This window comes from Carlito syrichta, unplaced genomic scaffold, assembly GCF_000164805.1.
Source record: "Carlito syrichta isolate Samal-C Ts95f unplaced genomic scaffold, Tarsius_syrichta-2.0.1 Scaffold289269, whole genome shotgun sequence".
Taxonomy (NCBI): domain Eukaryota; kingdom Metazoa; phylum Chordata; class Mammalia; order Primates; family Tarsiidae; genus Carlito; species Carlito syrichta.
In genome coordinates, this window is record NW_007233365.1 from 395,144 (window position 1) to 419,012 (window position 23,869).

Sequence of the window (23,869 nt, forward strand, 5' to 3'; positions counted from 1 at the left end):
ATATCCACTAGCAGGAAATATTAGCTATCATGGTTTCCCTCCTCCGGCAGGCTGCTAGAGTTCTCAACTTTTTTTACTCTCCCTTTTTTCAACTGCCAAGCAATTCATCAGAAAGTGAAGCAATCCTGTCATGGCACTTTCCAACTGAAAAATTTCAAAGACTGCCCATTGCTTTTAGGATATGCTTAGGCTCCATAATGTGACTCTCAGGTTCTCATAAGGTCTGGCCCCACCTGCCTCATTCCTTTGTCTTATCCTCTTTTCACACCCTGTCCATGTAGGCCTCTTTTCATTTGCTGCATGAGACACATTCCAGTTTCCACAGGGCCTTTGTACATGCAACCCTCACTGCCTGGGACAGCAGCCCTCTTGCCCCCATTTCTCACCCAGGTAATTTCTCCTTTTCTTTCAATTCCCAGTTCAAAGGCACTTCTCCAGAGAAGATTTCCCTGACCCCCTATAAAAGAAGGAGTTATATGCATGCCAGCTTCCTGCATTATATGCATGTAAGTCTCCTTCCTAATAATGTCATAAGGATGTAATTATTTTAATGCCGTAATCTGTATATTTCTCAAGGGCAGAGATATTAATGATCCCATTGGTGACTGTAACCTTAGATCCTAGCAAACGTCTGGCACATAGTAGGTTTCCAAAAAGCATATGTTAACTGACCTAACTGTATGAATGAATGAATGAATGAATGGGGAAGCCTTCAAACTGATAATTCATTTAAATGCATTTTGTGCTCATCACCTTGGATAAAAATGTCTCTCCTTCTTTCCAAATTGACTATGCAACCTGTAGCAGACACTCGAGACAAATTACAGGAGGAGAGCCCAGACACATCCAACAAACCAGACACACAAGATCAACTGGATTTACAGAAAGTACAACAGAAACCCATGTCCGGTCACTCTGGGAAATCTTTGAGAATTAGCTGGCATTAAGGCATTAGTCAGCAACTTGTCTGGTCAACCAAAGGAAGATAAACGAGTCCTATGTTTTTACGAGGAGCAGAAAACTGAGCTAAGTGCTGAAATCAATGAGTCTCAGGATTCTACGTCATTAACCTTTTTGATTCCAATTGAGGAAGGCGGTGTAGGGTGAATTACAGTGCTAATGAGAACCAGGCATTTCTGCTGGGTTTATGCAGAGATGGCTGGGTGGGAAACACAGTGCACTCTGGCTGCCACAGACCTGGATAGACCTATAGCCAGAGAGAACTGTGTGTGAGCAAATGCCTGTCTCTTCTTGGCCAGTTCCAGTCAGGTAACATTGATGGGCAAGCTATATTTCAAATGCTCCTCGCAAGTCCAAGATGAAGACTGATACACCATGCTGGTTGAGGGAAAATAAAGTAAAAAGAACATGTTGTTTTGTGTTGGGTTCCACTATTCAGGGCTGGCCGAGAGGCCAGTTCAAGAGAAAGTAGCCCAGAAGGCCCTGGACTCTCCATCACCTTTTCTCTATCCAGGGTCCTGAATCTGAAGCACCAGAGGCGATGACCAGCTGGCACCTGGGTTGACAGAATCACCTAAGATAATGAAGGAAAGGCAGGAGCATGCCTCAGAAAATGGGCAGGTGAGTTGGCAACTAAATTCACAAGGGCTGAGACACATGTGTTCTGGGAAAAGGCCATGATATGAAATGTGAGAGATGTGGCAGAGTAGTCAGGTGCAAACTGAGGTCTGCCACTTGTTTTTATAAATAAAGTTTTGTTGGAACACAATCATGTCCATTTATTTACATATTGCATATGACTGCCTTAGTACTACAATGCAGAGTTTCATCACCATAGGTGACCATATGTCCTGCAAAGTCTAAAATATTTACGAACTGGCTTCTTATAAAAACGTTTGCTGACCCCATGTCCAATATAATGCTTCTGTCTTTTGGGTCACTCATACACCTTCCTCACAACTTTCTGACCAATCTACTTTACCAAAACGTCTTCCTGGCCCACCCCATCCTCCTTCTATGCCATAGTTTTCATGGTACACATTTCTATCTGATGTAGTACCCATCCACTTATCTATTGTCTCTCTTTCTCACAGGTATGGGAGAACACAACAGTGGTATTTCTTTACTGCTGTGTTCTCAGCACCAAGCAAAGTGATTGGCATATAATAGGCACTCAATAAATATTTGCTGAATGATCCAAGAGTCATTTGCCTCTTGTACTGTTACTTTAAAAATATTTTCTTATTTAAATCAACTATGTTTCATTTTTATTTTATTTTAAAATTTTTTTTGAGTCAGAGTCTCACTCTGTTGCCCAGGCTGGAGTGTAGTGGCATGCTCACAGTCACTGCACCTTGACTTGCTGGGTTTAGGCAATCCTTTCACTTCAGTCTTCCAAGTAGTTGGAAGTACTGGCATGCACCACCATGCCCAGCTAATTTTTTGATTTAGTGTAGAGATGAAGTCTTGTCATGCTACCCAGGTTGGTCTCAAACTCGTGGGCTCAGGCAATCCTCTTACCGCTACCTCCCAAAGTGCTGGGATTATAGGTGGGAGCCACCATGCCTGGCTAAATCAGGAGGTGGCCAAAACTTTTTAGTTTTGGAAATCTTGGGCTGGACAGGTTAGTTTTTCCATAGGTATGTTAATATAAATAAATACTGACATATTCAAAACCTTAGCTGTGTATATCACTTTAAATTATCTGGTATACATCAAGTGGTCCACGGGCCATACTTGGGAAGCCCTGGCCAGCTGTCAAGAACATGGGTGTATTGTGGCTGAGCATGTCCCCTTATCTCTTCTCTTAGAAATGGGAATGGCATAGGCCTCCTCTCACCAGATGGCTGAGACATCCAATGAGACCATGGGAGAAGCATTTAACACCCTGCACACACCTCTAGTGGCAGGAACACTCAGGGAAGGGGCCACCTCCTGGTGGCTCAGTTCATGACAAAGCGGCACCCTTGGCACTACAACCATCACTGTCACTGAAGCTTGTCCAAGACACTGCCCCAGTTGCTGAATGGTTCTGCCACTACCCAGCAAAGCAATTTGGATTAATGGGACTATTTAGCTGTAGGTGTCCAGAGAATGCATTGTTTAAAGTAACTTGTTAGAAACTTCCCTGGGGTGGCAAACTTTTAAACAAAGATTGACTCTGTAATCAAAAATTGCTTGGCCTTAAACCAGATACCAGTATTCCAAAGAGCACAATTATACTGAAAAAGGGGTGGCAATGTTTGTGCCCTGGCCTTGTTTGCCAAGTAATGTTGACTGATGAACACAATTAAATTGCACTGAGGAGAATCCCTCTCTGGAGGAGAAAGGACACAGGAGACAGGCAGTGGTTCTTGGGGGCACAATTTTCATTTCTTCTCTTCAAGAGAAGGAAACACTAGTGTGGGAGTTCATTTTGACCCCCGGCATGGGAAAACTGGCCAATACTCTCAAAGGGTTTCCTCGGTCCCATTCTCCACTTCTGGATTCACCAGGGCCAGAATCCGGCTTCCAGACACTCATCTAGGCCTTGGTGGGCTGTTTCACCTCAAGGGAGGGAGTGGGAGGAAGAAAGGGATGAGTCTGATGGGCAATGGGGAATTCGATCTCTGCCTTGGCTTTGCCAGGCTGCTGACCTGTTCAGATGTCCAAGCCACTTTCTGGCACTGCCTGGGCTCAAGGGTGGTCAGAGCCTGGGGATGGGGTTAGGATTGGTATAATTGGGACTATAAAGAAAATTTCCCTCTTAAAAGTTCAGGAATTTAGAGTCTTAATACTCAGAGATCTATCACAGAAACAAAGAACTGAGTACCACATGTTGTCACTAATAAATGAACCCTGAACAATTATCATAATACTACAAGAAATGGATTGACGGTAGTGGGAAACTGCCAGGAGAGGAGGCAGGTATACTTCAACAATAAGGTTACCTGATCTCAAACCAGGTAATGTAGGGACCAAAATGAGGCCCCAACTTTACCTGTACAATGACCCTTTGTATAACTAACCCTGAATTGTACCCCACATCTTTAAAAAAAGTTTAGGAAGATTGCAGCAGTATTGATTCAAGAGTAAGCAGAGAAACGGACTTAGAGGGACAGTGTATTTTTACACCATAGGGGTAGAGGAGGCCAAGGAACACTAGGCTTTCTTCCAACAGCCTTGCAGCATGGAGGGCAAATGGGAGCTGAAGGGGTCTCAGTTACAGTCAAAGATGGCTCAGTTCAAGGCAACCACCTTCTGAACTCTCATCAAAATTGGATTTCCTCAAAGGCATTGCCACTACCCATCTGTATTTCTGTATTAGTACAAGGGTGTAGAGATATAAAATATAAGAGGGAAGGAAAAGGGAGAGAATAAGGAAAATGATCAACCAAAAGGTCAGGCTATGTTTTCATTTAGAATAAATAACTGTAAAGGATTCTTAGTTTTCATCATCATCATCATCATCAGAGAACCATTTCGTTATTAAAAAAAAAAAGTCCAGCTCTGGATTAAACACTCTGGCCTGCTGCCCTCCCATACCCATCTCCTTCCTAGGTTTTCCCAAAGGGAGGAGGAACTGACAGTAGGATTACTTAGTGCTGGAGAGGTTGCTGAGACGTGGTTATGAATGGGTTGGATAACTGTCCTGTGAAGGATCCCCTCACGCCTGGATTCCACTATTTTTTCTTGCATTTCTTTCCACAGGCTTGAGTTGTGTCTAAACTTCCTGGGACCAAGACCATACACACTAACAAGTTTATGCAACAGGGTGGGTAGAGTAAGCTAGGGTCCTCCCAGCAGACTCAGTCATACTCCTCTCTGTACCCATTGACACAGCTGAGCATCCGGTCCCAATGTTTAGATGAAGAGAGGGTGAAGAGGAAGTCATATGGAGATTCCAGGCTCCAACCCAGCTGTCATCATAGAGCTAGAAATAAAGCCATGCATACATAAAGTCACCTGGCTGTTGTTCCATGTATGGCTCCCTGATAGGTAGCATTGTTATCTTTTACAGGTAAGACAACTGAGACTCACAAAACAGAATTCACTTTCTTGAGGGCATACAGTGGCAGGGGATGAGGACAGGTGCCTTGGTCAGCTCAGGTGGCCATAACGTGATACCATAAGCTGGGTGACTTAAACAGCAGGCATTTATTTTCTTCCTGCTCTAGAGGCTGGGAAGTCTAAAGGGTCTGTCAGTTTGATTCCTGGGGAGGGTTCTTTTCCTGACTTGCAGATGGCCACCTTCTCACATTGTCCTCTTAAGGCAGAGAGAGCAAGTGAGCTCTCTGCTGTCTCTTCTTATAAGGACACTAATTTGGTAGGATCAGGGTTTCACCCTTATAACCTCATTTAACCTTAATTACCTTCTTAGAAGACATATCTCCAAGTACAAGGGTTAGGGCTTCAACATATGGATTTTGTTGGGACATAAGTCAGTCTATAGCAACAGGATTCAAATCCAGGGCAGGCTGACACTACATAGCCTCATCTGTGCCATCATGGAAGGAGATGATGGTGCAGAAAATGCCAGTATTGTCAGGCATATTTGGAGGTACAGCAGTGGTCCTTTCTAATTATGTTTGCATTAGGACAACATTTAAGTGAATAAGAATTCCACTGGACACCATCAGTTAGGCAGCTAGGGGAGAGATAAGGAGAATCTGAGGTTCAGAAGGAAACAGGATTACAAAGGAATTTGAAGGCTGGGTAGGAATAGCAAATGTAGGACAGCTGGTGCCTTGGTCCCACCAAATACAATGGATGACACCTCAATCTTCCATCAGCCAGAAAAGGAAAGAACCCATAAGGAGATGGGATAACACTGGCTGTGGTTGCCCGTGGTGGGCGTTGCACTCTTGAATGACGATGATGGCTTTTTCCCCTTGGGGTCAACTGCTTATGTGACCTGTTAGCCAACCTCTTCAGGGAGGCAGCTGGGGTGGAGCACAAAGCACGCTCACCTTGGGAGTCAGTTGAGCCTGCATTTCAATCCAGGCTTGACCATAGCCAAGCAGTGTGACCTTGCGCAAGTCTTAGTACCCTTCTGTACGTCACCTCATGGGAACGCTGTGGAGACTAAAGCAGAAAGTGGTGGTGGTTTAGCAGCTGACTGAACATTAGGTGACTCTGATCTTAGGTTCTGACATATCATGCTTATGTCTTCATTACTGGAAAACCTCTGCCTCCTGTATCCTCATCCAGACAAAGAAAACAAAGATTTAGATGGGGGATAAATGAGTGGGAGAGCTTTAGTGCAGCACTATCCAGCAGGTGAAATATGACCTGTTGGTGAAAAACACGGTCTTTTTATACCCCAGCGATGACAGAAGCAAACGTTTCACTCCTGGCTCCAATCTCCACCAGTTGCGAGATGCTGTGAACATCCCTCAACTTTTCACATTTCACCTACAGTTTCTTCATCTATGAAATGGCATGCAGTGATAGAATGTACCATCTGGCGTTGCTGTGAGGGTGACATTAGATAACGCATGGAAATCATTTGGCCCAGGATTCCATGCCCAGTAAATACTCAAGAGATGTTAGCTATGATGATTAGCTACTGGAGCCGGGCAGATCTTGAAGGAATTCCCCTAGCAACTACTTTGAGAGTCACTACCGAGCACTCACCATGCTAGGCAATGACTCAGGATGACAGCAAAAGAGAGAAAGGAAATTAATAGTAACAGTCATGAGCATCATCACCATCGTCATCATCACCATCATCATCCACTATTTTCCATCTATATGCCTAATAATTGGACCTTAACCCTGCCCCTTAGGCCCTGTACTCATTCAAATCTTTGACATCATCAATAAAAAGTGGTAGAAACACCCCTCCCTTATCCCACTTGACCTTTTACGCCATGCTGTTCCTCCGGATTGCTCTTTAAAATAATCTTCACCTACAGCTAAGTGTAAGGGATAGGCAGGGGGAAGAATAACAGACCTACTGACATTGTGGACCACCCTGGGCTCACATCCAAATTCCCAGAATGTCCTTGGATGCACTTGGAGCATCCCAGCATGCACACCATTCCTACTCTTGGCTATTGATGGAAAAACTACACAAAAGAGGGCTTTGCTTTGCCAAGAAGCAAAAATGCTCAATGCACATGGCAGGAGAATGCCAGGATGGGAAACGTCCCATCCAGACACAAAGAAAGCAGCTGCCAAGAGGAAGGAGAATAGTGAAATCTGGGGAAGGAGGAATTAGAAGGAAAATCCCTTGCAAAATTCAATGCACTATTTATCTGGGATCTGGTGAGCCCATAAAATTGGCTGGAGGCTACATTTATTTCTGAACTGTTCAGCATCTACCCTTTCTTCTTCTGGTAATAGCAGCACAATTCTCTCTAGTGGAAGGGTTTCTACCCCATGACACAAATGCAAGGTTCATAATGGCAGTGTAGTTTAAATTGAAATCAGATCAAATTTAAAATTTAGTTCTTCAGTCCCACAGGCACATTTCAAACTCTCAATGACCACATCTAGCTAGTGGCCACTGTACAAAATAAGACAGTTATAGAACATGTCCATCACCCCGGAAAGTTCTACTGGACAGTGTTGGTCTAGAACACTGCCTAACAGTAGGCTCTCAAAGAGAATTTGTTTAGTAAATGAATGCATGAATAGCCAAAGTGTTCTGCTCTCTGCTGGCCAAAAAATGGACACATGACTTTAGAACTATCAATTCTTTTTCACTAGGACTTTGAATCTTTCTTTCAGTAGTTAAAAAATGGAAAAACAAATGAAATAATAAGCAAACAACAATATGGCTAGAACACATTTAAGCCAAATGGCAGCATCCCTTGGGTGAAACAGCCACCATACTTCTTGCCTTTTGTTTTGCAACTTTTATGCTGATTTTTTGAACTCTCCCACATCCTTTCAGGAACATCCTTAGCCAGGACAGATTCCTAAGGTGATAGGACCACTCTTAGCTTTCTGAGGAGAGTCAATGCTTTCCCAGTGAGTTCCATAAGAACTCCAAGGACCCCAAAAGCTCCAGCTTTACCCGGTCTGTCTGGTGGATACTCTGGGTCAGTCCTGGCCTCAAGGAGCCAAACAGCTCAGGAAACACAGAACAGCTGGCAAGAAAGAAGTAAACTGCATTTCTGCAAGAGCAGGAGTATGCTTCCTCAGCCTGAAAAATAACAGGGCGGAGGATATGTTTATTTGTTACTAGAGGCAAACAAAACTGTTAACGACATAATTACGTGTGTTTTTCCAGTCTTCTTGTGAACAACAGTCTGAGCAGATATAGCCTTTCAGACTCGCACATTATCTGGGTGGAGCTTTCATTGGATGGTTTCAATCCAGGAACTCTGGGGTCTCAGAAAACAGGGGGTGTGTGTGTCTCTGAACATCCAAAGAACGAAAGTGGTTGGGATGTTGAGAAAGTAGCCCGCAGGGGAGATGGTCACACCCACAGATCTGCATGTTGGGCCCCCAGATATGATACTGAGGCTAACATTTTTCCAACACAGCATGCACCTTGTTATTTATTTCTGTAATTATGTGATGAATGTCTCTCCCTGGCCCAGTAGTTTTCAGCTCTCACACTGTATAGTCAGCTGGTGGGCTTTAAAAAATACAAGGATTCTTGCCACCCAAAAGGAATTTATATCCAAATGTTCTAGAATGGAGTCCTGGATTTCCGAGAATCATGCAGAACCTTGATTTGAATTGCATAATAGGTTGAGAAGCACATCAGATGCCCAGCTTCTTGTGGCAGGGACCTTGTCTGGCCTGCTCCCAGCTGTTCTCCCAGGGTCCAGAGCTTGGTAAGTGCTCAGGAAATGGTCTTGAGAAAGTCTAGCCCTTTGCAGGGTCTGGATAAGCCTGTGTTCTCCTGGGGGGACTCTAAAGTCCCAGGCAGAGGTGATGAGGGCCTGACCTGGACAGGGTTGGAGGGAGTCACAGGTGGGAATGCACATAAAAGAGATGTCAGGGTTAGAATGAGAATATTCAAGGTCCATATGGAGCAGTAAGGTAGAGAACACACAGGTTTCTGGTGAGCACCAGGATGGTCCTATTCAGAGAAATGGAACAACAAGAAGCAGGACTAATGTGGAATGGGAAGAAGTTTTAGAAGAATCATTTGAGATTTCATGTGGGAAGACAACTCCCTATAGCTAAACTCTCAGGGTTTTACCAAGTGATAATACCAGTTAGCCTAAGCCTTTAAGCCCTTTGTTTAAGGAGTTTGTGCTATTTAAAAAGAATAAAATATAGCTCACATCCATTAAAATTGTTTCTGTGAAAAAACAGCAAAGAATAACAAGTGTTGGTGAAGATGTGGAGAAATCAGAACCCTTAGTCCCCGAAGATGTTGGGTAATCAGAACCCTTAGTCCCTGCTGATGAGAACGTAAAATGGTATAGTCACTGTGGAAAACAGTATGGCAATTCCTCAAAAAATCTGAAAAAGAATTACCGTATGATCCAGCAAGTCCATTTCTGGGTATATATTCCAAAGAATTGAAAGCAGGGTTTTGAAGAGACCCATGTTCATGACAACATTCTTCACAATAGCTGAAAGGTAGAAGAAACCCAATTGTCCACCGACAGGTGAGTAGATAACCAAAATGTGGTATATCTATACAATGGGATATAGTCAACTCTTAAAAAAGAAAGAAATTCTGACACATGCTACAACATGGGTGAACCTTGAACCTTTATGCTAAGTGAAAATAATCCAGTCACAAAAAGACAACTACCATATCACTCAACTTATATGAGGTACCGAGAGTAGTCAAATTCATAGAGATAGAAAGTAGAATGATGGTTATCAGGGGCTGGGGAGAGGAGGGAACAGGGAGTTATTGTTTAATGGGTATATATTTCAGTTTTGCAAGATGAAAAGAGTTCTAGAGATAGATGGTGGTGATATGAATGTATTCAGTACCACTGAATTGTACTCTTAAAATGTGTATGATAGCAAACTTTATGTTTTGCATATTTTTACCATAATTTAAAAAATAAAGAACAAGAGACAAAAAAGAGGGGTCTATGCGCACATTCTTTGTTGTAATCATTCAACCCACCTTCTCCCCCTGATCCCCGGGCTGGGTCCTTCTTGGCTTATGATCAATTCCCTTCTGACCTGGTCTCCTAAGACTCTCATGTCTCGGGTTGCCGGGTTTCTCAGCTCTCTGCTCCAGCCCCTGCTGAAACACTTTGTGAGTCTTCTGAACAGGGCTGTTTTGTGTAGGTGTGGGGTTCTGCTCCACAAACAGAAGGCAGCTGCCTGGCTCAGTGTGACTAAATGTCTAAGTGGCTGCTTGGGTTCAGGAAGCTCCTTCGGGCTTCCAGGATACCTGCTTCTACCTGGAGGTGTAGAAGGAGTGGCTCTGTGGGTGTGGCTCTGGAAGAAGCACCTGCTCTTTTGCTGAACTCCCCACTTCCATGTGAGCCCCTGTCCCAACTACTCTCTTTCAGCAGCCACATGATCTCTCAATATTGCAAATACGATGACTCCCCCTTAAGACCTCATGGCTCACAGGCCAAGGCATTAGCAACCCAATAGACGATCGCAAGACCCTGCATGGGCTGCCTCAACCTACCTCTCACATAGGAGGACAATCCCTTGCTCCTTACGTTTCAGCCACAGTGGCTTTCTTCCAGTTCTTCAGACATGCCAGAGTCCCTCCTGCCAGTGGGCCTTTATCCATTTCACCTCCTCTTCCTGTTATGCTTTCCTGGGAAACTATAAACTCTTACCCAACATATATATCTCAGTTCACAGGCTGCCTCCTCAGAGAAGCACCCAGTCCCCTAATCCAGGTGAGATTCCCTTGCTAAATGCTCATAGACTCCTCGTTTCTGTTTTTCAGAACATTCACCTGACTTGGAGACAGTATGTTTAAAATGTGGACATTTTGGTTAAGGCTGGTCTCCCTCTATCTGTAACAATGGCTATCATGCAGACAGCTCTTACTATGTACTAAGCACTGTACATGTATCAACTCACTTAACCTTCTAAGCAACCATCTGGGGTGGTGCTATTATTATACTCATTTCACAGATGAGAAGACTGAGGCACAGGGTCATTCAGTGATTCTCCCTTGTACAACTTTGCACAGTTAGTAAATAAAGCTGCTGGGATTTGAACCAAGGCAGTGTGGCTCAAGTCTGCTCCCTTGACGACTGTGACGAGGGTGGATATGTTTTCCTCACGTTTGGTGACCTGGTGCTTAGCACAGTGTCTGGCATATCACAGGTGCTCAATAAATACTTGTTGAGTGAGTGGGTAAAGTTAGAAGGACCCCCATTTCCTGGACCCACCTGTGGAATAGAGGACTATCTTCAGTTGGCCTCACTGGGCTGACCTGAGTGCTTTCCTCCACAATGTACGCACATGCTGCTATCAGAAGGGGCTGAGTGGTGACAGAAGGATAAAGGAAAGCTTAAACCTAACACTCTAGTCCTCCATGTCTCCATCTTCAACCTGAATCTGCCTCAGCCAATGAGACTCACTGGGAACTTTCCTCCTGTTTAGCTGAGGCTCAGGGCCTAGACTAGGCAGAGAGGAGCCAGGATGAGTGGGAAGGATCACCAGGCCAGTGTGCTCAGATTCACACCCCTTCATGACCAAAGTGCCATTGGGGCTTAGTTTACAAGAGTCCTCAAGTAGCAGTGCTGGGCAAAGCCCCATATGACAGAGTTGCCTCTTCTTAAACCAGGTGAAGTCCCCAAATCAGGGCATAAAGCACAAGTCCAACCTGGCCAGGAGACAGGAACTTTGGGAACTCTTCAGAATCCTGGTTCTACTGAATGATGAGCAGATAAACTGTGGTACACAATATATCCACATGGTGGAATTTTAGCCAGCTATCAAAAAGGAAAGAAGTGCTTCTACATGCACCAATGTGCGTGAACTTGGAACATATTACACTAGGCAAAATAAGCCAGTCACAAAGTGCCACAAATATAATTTCATTCATATGACATGTCCAGAATAGGCAAATCCATAGATACAGAAAACAGATTTGTGGTTGCCAGGGGCTGGGGGAGAGGTGAATGGGGAGTGACTGCTTAATGGGTACAGGGTTTTCTTGTGGAATGATGAAAATACTTCAGAATTAGATAACTGTATGTGATTATGAATGTACTGAATGCCACTGAATTAAGCATTTTAAAATGGTTCATTTTATGTTATATGAATTTTATCTTAACTTTTAAAAAAGATTCTGGTTTTGCCACTTATTGACTGCACCCTTGCAGGCAAGTTTCTTAACATCTCTGTACCTCAGTTTCTTCATCTGAAAAATAGAGATATCAGAAACGTGTATACCATGGAGTTGCTGTCAGGTCTATGTAAGGCACTTGGATAATGCCAGGAATGTTACAGCCAGGCATGGTGGCATGCACCTGTAGTCCCTGCTATTCAGGAGGCTGAAGCGAGAGGATTACTTGAGCCCAGGAGTTTGAGGCTTCAGTGAGCTATGATCACGCCACTGCACTCCAACCTGCACAACAGAGTGAGACTCTCAAAAAATAATAATTAAAAAAAAGAGAAGAGGGTTGATTGTGTCCTCAGCCCCTCCCAGGGCTCACAGTCAGTCTGTAGTGTGTGCAAATGCTATATGTGCATTTGCTGTGGTCACTGTTTGTTATTAACCACAGGAATTCTTTGACCCATTCCAGACCCTTGAGCAGACTCAAGGAATGAAACATCTGGAAACAACCATACACAGATGCCTGGTTCACTTAATTTCAAATCTTAGGGCGACTAGGGTCTATGCTGAGTATTACCAAAGGCCTGACTTCCCTGCAAAGCCTCCTCTGTTCTGTTCTAATACCAATTCCTTCAAACTTACCCACTAAAAGCTGTGTTTGGGAAATGAGGATTAAGACAGAATATGTGCTAAAGGGCCCAGCAGAGGGCCTGACATACAGTAGGTGTGCAGTAAGTGTTTGCACTGTGAATCACTTAATAGGCACCACATATATACGCTAGTCTTTGAGAGTGTGTACAGAAGCCCTGGTCACCTGCTTCCTGTCTCCACCAGCTGATGTTTCCTGTGGAACTACTCGGAGCAGTACTTGTGCCCCCAGCCCGTGGCCCTGGTAGTATCGCAAGAAAGATGTGTGGATCTACAGTTAATGTAACTTAAATGTCCACGTGGTGAGCCCAGCTGGGTTTGCCTTTGTTGCCATGGACTCCTCAAGAAGCAGAGATAGTAGGCCCTGGGTTGAGCTTGAAAAAGTCAACAAAATTTCCCCTGCCCATCAGTTTCTGTATATACACACCAGCCCACATGTGCACATGCTTGTGTGTACTCACTACAGATTCAATGTAAGCCCTGGGAGGGGCTGAGGACAGGATCAACCTTCCTCTCTCTATTATTTATTTATTTTTGAGACAGGATCTTTCTCTGTTGTTGCCCAAGCTGGAGTGCAGTGGCATGATTACAGTTCACTACAGTCTTGAGCTCCTGGGCTCAAGTGACCCTCCCAACTCAGCCTCTCGAGTAGCTGAGACTACCGGTGTGTGTCAACATGCCCGGCTAAGTTTTTATTTTTTGCATATAGGGGATTTTGCTCTGTTGCCCAGGCAGATCTCTAACTTCTGGCCTCAATTGTTCATTCTGCTTTAGCCTCCCAGAGTGCTGGTATTATAGGAATGAGCCACCATGCCCGGCCAATCAACTCTCCTTTCTTTATATCTGAGTTGCCCAAGACGCAGGCCATAGGGAAGGACAGACAGACAGTGTGAAGTCTCTTATTACCAGTCCAAGCCATGTAACAGGGCAAAGTACTTTTGGCTTTAGTCTTTCCTGTGGCCATTCCCAAGTATGCCAGGCATCTCTGTCTTACTAAACAGAACACATTGAATAAAATCTTTAAGACTTTTGGAATTCAAGACTTAGCAGGTCTGAGTTTGAAAACCTCCATCTCCATCCACGTGTTGGGTGTATAATCAGTTCCAAACAGAGTCCACACAGGCCAGAAAGTCATATTACCAGCAGCGTGGCAAGGCCTAGAGTGTTTAAACACACTTAGCTTGCATATGCCAAACAGGAATATTCTTCACATTCACAAACGGGTTTGCTCCATCTTGTTTTTCTTGAAACATTTGGTCTTCACAGACTAACTTTGCTTTTCTCACTTTTGACAGAGATGTGAGTTCAGTAACGATCTCACTACTCCTCTAACTCTGTCAAAGAGAAAAGGTAAAACAGCTCAGGAGATGATGAAGTCCCACTTGTGATGCCTACATTACTCCACGGCTAAAGTAATTGCCTGTCTTTCTATGCATTGGGCACTGTGTTAAGACCTTGACATGCAATATTTAATTGAAACCTTCTAATAGCCCTTTAAATCAGGTACTAATGTTGTGTCTGCTTTAAGGTGGAGAAACTGAGATGCAGAAAGCTCAAGCCACTTGTACCAATTCACTCAGCCAATTGGTGGTGGCGCAGAATCAGAAACCAGGTTGTCCATGTCCAAGACCTAAACACAGTTAGTGTCCAGTAAAGACTAATGCATCTTTACTGCCTAGGAGTGGAAGAGTCTGGTCCCCTAGGGAGGGCAGGGCAGAGGCCACAGGGAGGGAGGTGATGTCAAGCCACAGAACAGCTCAGAGAAGCCACCTTGGGTTGGCTGTGCCCTTGGACAGCCACCAAGTTCTCAGAGCCTCTGAGAAGTGTCCGACTTGAACACTCCTGCCCCTTTGGGAAGGCTCCTGAGTTTGTTCATCCTCCCTGGGAAGAGAGAAGTGGTGGTTTGGGAAGCTACAGATGGGGCAGCAGATGGAAAGTAAAAATCTATCAGAGTTGCCCAGGAAAAAACCATTCATCTGCAAAATTCGTATGTTTTTGTGTGGGGCAACTTCAGGAAAACAACAGCAAGAGGAACCAGTGGTGCTTGATGCATAAAGTGCCTCTGGCCATGAAGCTGGCAAGACATAGTGGGGAGAAGAATCAAAGGGAGGAGGGTAAATGAGATCAGCAAGGTAGAGGGAGAAGAAGTGAGAGACTCACAAAAAAAACCAAAATTAAGACAAATCCTTTTTATGAACCCCAAAGTGGTTGGGCACACGGTCCGAGAAAGGCTTTCTGAGATCCCGGATGCAATCTTGGATGTACCTTAGACATAAATAGTTGACATTCATGGAGCAGCTTCCAAGTGCCCAGCGGGCTGTTAGGTTCTATGATTATGTCTGGGTTTCATCTATGACTGGGTTTACTTGCCCAGAGTCACACTGTGAGCTAAGTGGTGGAACTGATTCCACCCTCAAGCCGTCTGATGAGAGACTGAGCACTTGCCTTCCGGGATGCTGAGCAGAGCTGGCCCTTTCAGGTGAAGTGGCCACAGTTACAGATTCAGCTTGCAAATCAACAAGGGGCCTCTAGGGAGCAGCAGCGGTCACGTCTACCAGGCCTCAAGGGGTCTCTGGCTTAGGACAGCCTCCTGGCCTAGGCTGACATGGCCTCTGAAGGCTCTACTGGAATTCTGGAGAAGGAAAAGTGTGGGAACCTTGAGGAAAATTTCTCAGACTCGAGGATAACAGGTGGCCTCCAAGTCCCTTACCCTGATATTCCCTGCTGCAAGGCCGTGTAACGACTACCCCACCCAGCCACAAGCACAAAGGATGGGACTGTCCCCTTCTGTGCTTTCTAGGTGACATGGGCCATCCCACCAGTGTGGGCCTGCTGACTTCCCCAGGAGGCCTACTTTAAGCAGAAAGAACACTAACTTTAGAACCAGACCAAAGTGGCTCTAATTCCTGTTCTGCCATGTATTCATCACATGGCCTTGGACCTCAGTTTACCCAACTGTTAAACGGGTTTTTGTGAGGGGTAAAGAATGTACCTGCCATGTTGGTTACTACGATTAACATTTTGGGATGTTCTCAAACTCAGTCTTTTCATGGAAGATGGAGGGAAAATGCTCTAACTCCTCCTTGTCCTATACTTGTCTAAACTTACCTCTCCTCATTCTCTTGTCATATTCTGGTGACTTAAAAATTTTCTCAAATTCAGCAAGTATATTTCCAACTCACATTGCTCCCAGGTTGTTCCCACTATTAGAAATGACAGTTCTTGACTGGAGACGATTGAGGCCCCTGGGGGACACTGGTCAATGTCTGGAGACATCTGTGGTTGGCATAAGTGGGCAGGGTGTGCCTCTGGCATCTAAACATTCCACATGCACAGGTCAGTTCCCACAGCAAAGGATTATCCATCCCCAAACATCAGCAGTGCCACAGTTGGGAAATCCTGGTATAGAATGATTTTCTCTGTCTGGTTTTCCTGTCAGGGGATCCCCTCTTGTCCTTCTGGGCTCGAATAAGGGCTGCATATTCAGAAGGCTTTCTCGCCTCCGGATGACACCCCTGCTGTTTGCCTCCACTCTCACATCCTTCTTTCTTTATATCCCTTTCACATCTTGCATGATGTCTGTATTGCATGGCTGTGTGAGTCTATCTTCTCAACTGGATATGTGCTCCATGAGCAGGGGAGGAGTAGAAGAAGTTACATTGCTTTTGTTCATGAAATGCACTAATTGACACACAGCACAGTAGTTGCTCAATAAATGTTTGTTATGAATGAATGAAAAAAAACATGATAAGTAAAAATCTACCAGCAGTGTTCTATGACCACCCTCTTTTACCCCTGATTTCCCATGAGCAGACAAACAAACAAACAAACAACAAAAACAAACAGTGTCTTTCTAGTGCCCATCATTTTTCTTGGATTCTGGGGTGTCAGGTGTGTCTTGTCCAAACTCAACAGAGGTGGTACCTCTTCTGACGCTCTGCAGGGTCCAGGGTCTCCCAGCAGATGGTGAGATGAACCCCTAAACCCAGGACTGAAGAAGGGTACCAAAGATCATGCTGGGAAGGAGAAAGAAGGCATTTCCAGCCTTGAAGAGAGGCTTTCCTTCTAAGTCTACACCTTATTTGGAACCTGATTCAAAAACCAAACTCTTGGGAATATATGTCCTGGATATTTGATGACACTAAGACATGCCTGCTAATATTTTTGGTGTAATTGTCATATTGATGCTATGTTAAAAGACTTTATCTTTTTGAGCTATACACTAAAATATTTATAGATAGAATCATGATGTTTTAGATTTGTTTCAAAATAATCCAGGGTTGGGGAAGAGGCTGAAAATCCAGATCCAACAAGACTGGTCACGAATTGACCCAAGTGATGTATAAGTGGGGGTTCATTATGGTATTCCTGGTACTCTCGTGCATGTATAAAATGTGCCCTAATAAGTGTTTGTTTATTTTTTTAAAAGATACCGTTATCTAGGTCTCCTGAGAATGCTACACTCAATGCTCTCATGCCATCAGAGACAGAAAGGCCTCCCTCCAAACCCACTTACTTTCCTTTTCAATCTTGTCAACAAATCAAGATGAAAGACACAAAGCAAAGAGTGGTCCTCTCAATATGAAATACAGCTTATGTTCTTTTTGATTTTTTTCTTACAAGACCTTTAGAGGAGTTTTCTTTGCTTATGGTCTATTTGAAAGAGCTGAAAACTAATGTCTGAGCAAAGGAACAGGCCTTCCTGGTGGCATCTGAGGTCACTGCTGCGTGTGTTTCTCACCACCTTGAGGCTCCCGCCACCAAACTACCACCAGCTACAGACAATTGCAGCTCGTAGCAGACTGTGAGTCCAGAGTGGGCAGATCTTAACAAAGAAGTTAGAAATTTGTGGTTTCACACGAAAACTCCCAATTTTAAAAGATGGGCAACCAATTCATTTGTCAAAATTGGATAGGGGTCAAACAAACACACCCATGGGTCTCACACAACATGAAGATGCCCGGCTGTGATCCTGCCTGGACTGCTGTGACTGGCCTGTCTTCTTCCTTTCCATTCTGCCCCTTTGAGTCTAACCTCTAAGTCAGCCCTTTGTCCTTCTTCTGCTCAAAACATGCTTCCATCTTGCTTGGAGTAATTGTCAAATTCTAGAATCCCTGTGATCTAACCCCAATACTCTCTGACCCACTATGGCTCTTGCCACACGACCCCTCACCTCTTCTGTCCTACATGGAGCCCTGCTGTTCCTCACACCTACCAGGCACGATCCTACCCTAGCCACCTGCCAGTACCACTTTCTCCATAGGCCTGATTCACTCCTTCATCTTCTTCCGTTCTTACCCACAAGGACCTTGCTGATCACCCTTGTTAAACTTAAAACTCTCAGTCGGATGTGGTGGTTCCAACCTATAATCCCAGCTCTCTAGGAGGCTGAGATGGGCAGATTGCTTGAGGCCAGGAGTTCAAGACCAGTCTTGGCAATATAGTGAAACCTCATCGCTACAAAGAAATAAAAAAATTAGCCAGGCCTGGTGGCACACACTTGTAGTCCCAGTTACTTGGGATGCTGAGGTGGAAGGATTGCCCAGGCCCAGCATATCCAGCCTGGGCGACAGAGTGAGTCCCTGACTAAAATAAATAAATAAATAAAACTCTCCCCAACTTCTTCCCTTTGCTTTATTTTCCTAATATCCCATTGTATTAATTTTGCTGGTCATTTATCTCTCTACTTGAACAGAAGCTCCATGCAGGTAGGAGCTTTAGAGCACTGTTACTTCCTTGACCAGAGCTGGGAAAATCGTGTGCTCAGTAACTATCTGTGGAATGAGTGAAAGAATGAGAGAATGCATGAATGGTTTTCAGGTCCAATGTGAACCCTATGCTGAGAGATCTTAGAGAGTCAGAGTGTAAGCTCCACGTGGCATCTCAATGAGGCAGAAAGCATCTCTGGATCGGAATTTGGGGCCCCGCCTTCTGGTTTCCCAGCCATGACTAGGGAGAGGGAGGGAGGTGGGATGTCAGACCAAGCTGGCTTGGGACCACTGATTGCCTTACCTGATGGGGTAGTCAGCGGCACTGAGGTTGATGAAGAAATCCCAGGGCCAGTCGGTCATCTCTAGGAGGTCCCGCATGCTCTGCAGATAGGTGGACAGGAGGCTGGCTCCCCCCCAGATTGTGGCCATCCTCCAGGGGGTGACACGGATGTTGTCATACTGCCTGGCAAACTGGAGCACTTGCCGATGCAGGTAATTAGAGCGCTTTTCCCAGGACAGAAAAGGTGAAGTTCAGCAGACATGTCCCTCATCCCTGTCCCTCTCTCTGTCTCTTCCCTTCTAGCTGGCAGTGCTTCTGAACACAGTGAACTCTGCCCAGTAGCTGATTCAGGCCTGGAGTGTTTTTCTGCACTGCTGTTCAAACTTGTATTATTTTTTTAATATTTCACATTAGATATCTGAAATGCAGATTCCCTGGCTTTACCTCTGAGCTACTGGTTCACAAGGCTTGGGCTGGTGTTACCTGGGACTCTTTATTTTGATGCATGACAGCTGCATGTGGTCTGAGGGTAACAAACTAAGGAATATGATTCTATGTATTTTGGGCATGGAGTTTCTGTTTTCTGTTCCTTCCCATTACCCCTCTCCCCTCGTTTTTCTCTCACAGGCCTGCTAGAAGCAAATCTTCTGGATGAACTATCTCCTTTGGCTACTTGACTAAAAGCATAATCATGTCTTATCAGCCAACCAACAGAAACCTCTGGGACAAAACAGCTCAGGACTCAGCAAGGCTGCTGCAGGTTTTTGTTAATAAAGTTTTATTGGCACACAGCCATGCCCGTGTGCTGACACGTTTTTTGTGGCTGTTTTCATACTATAAGCACAGTGCTGAGGAGCTGCGACAAACAGCGTACAGCTCACAAATACTAAAATATTTACTGTATTTTTATAGAAAAAGCGTTCCCACCCCTGAGATAGCTACTCCCAAGAAGTACGTGAGTGGCAGGAAAAGGGCCCTGGGTAATGAGGATAAGAGATAAGAAAAACAGTGCTTATGGAGAAAGTTGAAAGTTGCAGCTGGAAACTTAGAAACCAACACACACGCAAAGATACACACGAACATACACACATAGTACTTAAAGACCAAATGCTCCAAGGAGAGGCAGATGGTCAGCTTCCAAGCCTTCTCTGAAAGGGAGGGCAGCCTGGAGAGTGAGGGAGGAAGAGAGTATCAGAGAGGGACAGGCAGACCCTGGAGGAAGCCCAGCATGGGGCAATCTGAGAGGGTACCATACCTTGTCCACGTGGATGTAGTAGAAGTGATCTTTGTGGTAGATGGCCTTGAACATGCGCTGCAACTGCCGAGAGGCGCGGCCATGGACCACCAGGACAAAGGCGATTCTGACTGGGTTGGCTGGCATGTATTCCACGGAGTCCTCATCCCACTGCACATTCTTGTTAGCTTTGCCTGGGGAAAATGCAAGAGATCAGAGAGAGGGGAGGGTGAGGCTTAGATGTCCAAATCTGGGGGATGGAAAGTTTCTCCAGTGCTTCTTCTGGGGACTGGTCAAGAAACATGGTCATCATAATGGGCCTTGAAGCTTGACTCAGTGTAACCAAGCATGTCCTAGACCTTCAAGTGTCCAGGCACAAAAAGAGTAGGGGATCCTGGGGTGCTTGTGACATAGTTTTCATCCCCAAGGAGTTTTAGAAGGTTGGAGGAGACATATGGACACACGTGAAACTACTGAACAAGGCAGAAGGAGACGAGAGCTGTAAGGGATGTATTCCTGAACCACAGAGAAGGAAGTGGCTAACTCTGTGTTAGAAAATGTAAGACAAGTGCTGTTTTTGCCTGTCCAGAATCCATTCTCCCTTCTTTTCCCAACTCTTAATTTCCTAGCATACAATAAACTTGTTTATTTTAACTGCGGTAAGGACAGATAACATAAGATCAAACTTCGTAGCAAATGTTTAAGTGTGCCAGGCAGTATTGTTAACTATTAGTACGACATTGTGCAGCAGGTCTCCAGAACTTTTTCATCTTCCAAAACCGAAACTTTACCATCCAGTGCCTCTTGAGGCATCATCCCCTTCCTCCATTCTCAGTCCATGAGGAAGAGGAGGGTCTAACTCCACCATTAATTCCAAGAATGGTCATGTAGCTTGGGTCTGGTCAATCCAAATACTGACTCTCCCTGGCCATAATACTGTTCAGGGATGGATGTGAGACCCAACCAAGCCAAGTAGCCAACAGGACAGAACTCCAGGCTTGTGTTGGAGCTACTGGATAAGAGAGGATCTCTTTCTGTTGGATATGAGACAGGAAGATTTGAAGAGCCTTTTTGCTCTCACATGGAGAGAGATTTCCTGAAAACAAGATTAACATAGAGGGAAATAGCCCAGCAGCCATGAGATTCTGGGACTTGAGTTCCTGGGCTGGTCAGTCTGGAGATTAGTCACTGTCAGCTATCATTTTTCTTTTAAAGCCAGATCCTACACCAGATCTGCCTGGATAAGTGGTTCTAGACATCTTTTATTCTAAAAATCAGCCCCCAAACCTCCTCTTTCTTTCCCAGATATTCTAGGGGCAAGGCCTCAGGAAGAAAGACAGCTTCCTGGTTTAGTTTATTACAGTTCCAACTGGATATCATCTGGCTGTCCTCGGTTTGATTTCCTTTGGATCCAACCTGATTTCTTTTGTGTTCTAGGTTTGTAGGACCTAGAACATTGCCAGGTAGTAGCTGTAGGTGGCCCAGAACATTGGCTGGGGGAGCTGAAAATGGAGACTGTGGAGGTTGGATCAGAAGATCAAGGCCTGTGAGATATCATCAGGAGGCTGATTGGGTATCAAATGAACAGCTGTCCCAGAGGACAGGATGAGATTAATGTGGGTGATGTCCAAATCACACTGCACAGCCTCCATGGCTGGTGTGATCTGATTGCATAGGCCTCTCTGCTCTGGGTCAGTCCAACATTCCACCTCACCACCAAGCCTTCCTTCTTTTCCTTGAACAAAACTATTTCTGCCTCAGGACTGGCTATCCATGTAACCTGGAACATCCTCTCTCCAGGTCTTTGAATGGTTGCATCATCTGGTCATTAGTTCACAGTCCAAAAGAAAAAGAACTGCCCGTCGCTCACTCTATCTTTACATTATTTTCTCTCATCCTATTTCTGTTTTCTGCAAAGTATTTAACACTGCCTGAAATTGTTTATTGTGTATTTGTTTATTGTCTAAACATTATTCTAGGACATTAACTCCAAGAGATGAGAGCCTATTTCTATCTCATTTGCCACTAAATAAGCAACATTAGGACAGTACCTGGCACACACCTGGTTCTTAGTGAAAAGAAAAAAGTTACAAGAGAGTGTAAATTTTGACTCAGAGTAATAAAAATACCTTTTACTTAGCAATGGCCGTCAATTGACTTTCATGAGATCATTCAATCCTCATAACAGTGCTGCTACTGTCCCTATTTTCCAAATGAGAAAACCATAGGCTTAGAGAGGCCAAGGAATTTGTTCATGGTCACATTGCTTTAATTAATGAAGCTGAGATTCAAACACAGGTCTCATTCCAAAGACCATGCTCTTAATCACTAATATACATTTTATCATAGCTAGAGTTTATAAGGAGAAGTTTATGACAATTACACTTGTTGCTAATGAAATATCGTATATGTTAGTTATTGCAGGTAAGTAAGCATGGATTTCAGAAGTGTCATAGGTATTGTAAGTGTTTTTGTATTAGACAAGGGACTGACTCTAGGTGATAAATAAAGTTACATCTTTTCATCTATCCATCTGTCCATCCATCCATCCACCCTTCCATTCATGTATCCTTCATCCATTCATCTATCCACCCACCCATCCAAATCCAACCACTTATCCATATAGCCACCCAACCAACCACAGCAAACTATCCAACCAACCAACCAGAAAGATATCCAAGAGGCTATCATCCCAAATACCATCCATCCATTCAAGGCTAATGGGGCCTCTAAGATCAAGCCTTTCTTTTTCCTCCAGCCATGAGTTTTGTTGCCATGGTTGATGAATGAGTGAATGATGAATGCATTCTGAAGAAGAGTAGTTGCTCTGGTCCAGAGGAGTTGATGTTCCCTAAGCACCTGCTATGCATATGCACTGTGGACAATCTGGGCTCTGTGTTCGTCATTATTTCACCCTGGGAAGAATGCATTCTCATGCTCTGAGGCCCAGAGAAGTCAGCAAAATTCCCAGGTAATACAGTGAGTGAGAACAGAAGCCAGAGGGGAAGCTGAGCGTTGCTGACTCCAAAGTCAGCCCTGCTATTTCTATGTGCTCTCTGCAGTTAGAGAGGGTTGGTGTGAAGACGCTACACTGGTCTTTAAAAGGGAATTGGACAAAAATTAACCATAAATGGATCAGAGACCTAAATGTAAAACCTCAAACCATAAGAACCTTAGAAAATGCAGGACACACCCTTATGGAAATTGGAACTGGCATCCAATTCCTGAACAAAACCCGAAACCCACAGGCCATAAGAGATAAGATAGACAAATGGGACCTCATTAAACTGACAAGCTTCTGCAAAGCCAAAGAAACCATCAAGAGAGCAGGGAGACAGTCCACAGACTGGGAAAAAGTATTTGCCAACTCCAGGTCCGACAAAGGCTTAACATCTTTGATCTACAAGGAACTCAAACGTGCTGAAAAGAAAAAAAACAAACAACCCCATTATAAAGTGGGCAAAAGATATGAACAGACACTTCTCAAAGGAAGACATCCAAGCAGCCAACAGACACATGAAGAAATGTTCAACCTCACTAATCGATCAAGGAGATGCAAATCAAAACCACACTGAGATAACACCTAACTCCAGTCAGAATGGTAATTATCAATAACTCAAAAAATAACAGTTGCTGGAGAGGGTGTGGTGAAAAGGAAACACTCCTACACTGTTGGTGGGAGTGCAAACTGGTGCAACCTCTGTGGAAAACAGTGTGGCAATTCCTAAAAGCTCTAAATATCAGCCTCCCACATGACCCCACAATCCCCCTACTGGGAATATACCCTGAAGAACTCAAATTACTCTATCAAAAAGATACCTGCACATGTATGTTTATCGCAGCATTGTTCACAATAACAAGAACCTGGA

General features: G+C 44.5%; 1 protein-coding gene across 1 annotated transcript in view; it reads right to left on the bottom strand.

Moving 5' to 3' along the window:
* XYLT1 (xylosyltransferase 1) overlaps positions 1-23,869 on the bottom strand; it is a 151,381-nt gene that overhangs the window by 66,530 nt on the left and 60,982 nt on the right. The window contains exons 4-5 of the mRNA XM_021710508.1: positions 20,022-20,194; positions 18,788-18,990 (exon numbers count right to left, since the gene is read on the bottom strand). Coding sequence (XP_021566183.1) covers positions 18,788-18,990; positions 20,022-20,194 — 376 coding nt within the window. The remainder of the gene's footprint in view (positions 1-18,787; positions 18,991-20,021; positions 20,195-23,869) is intronic.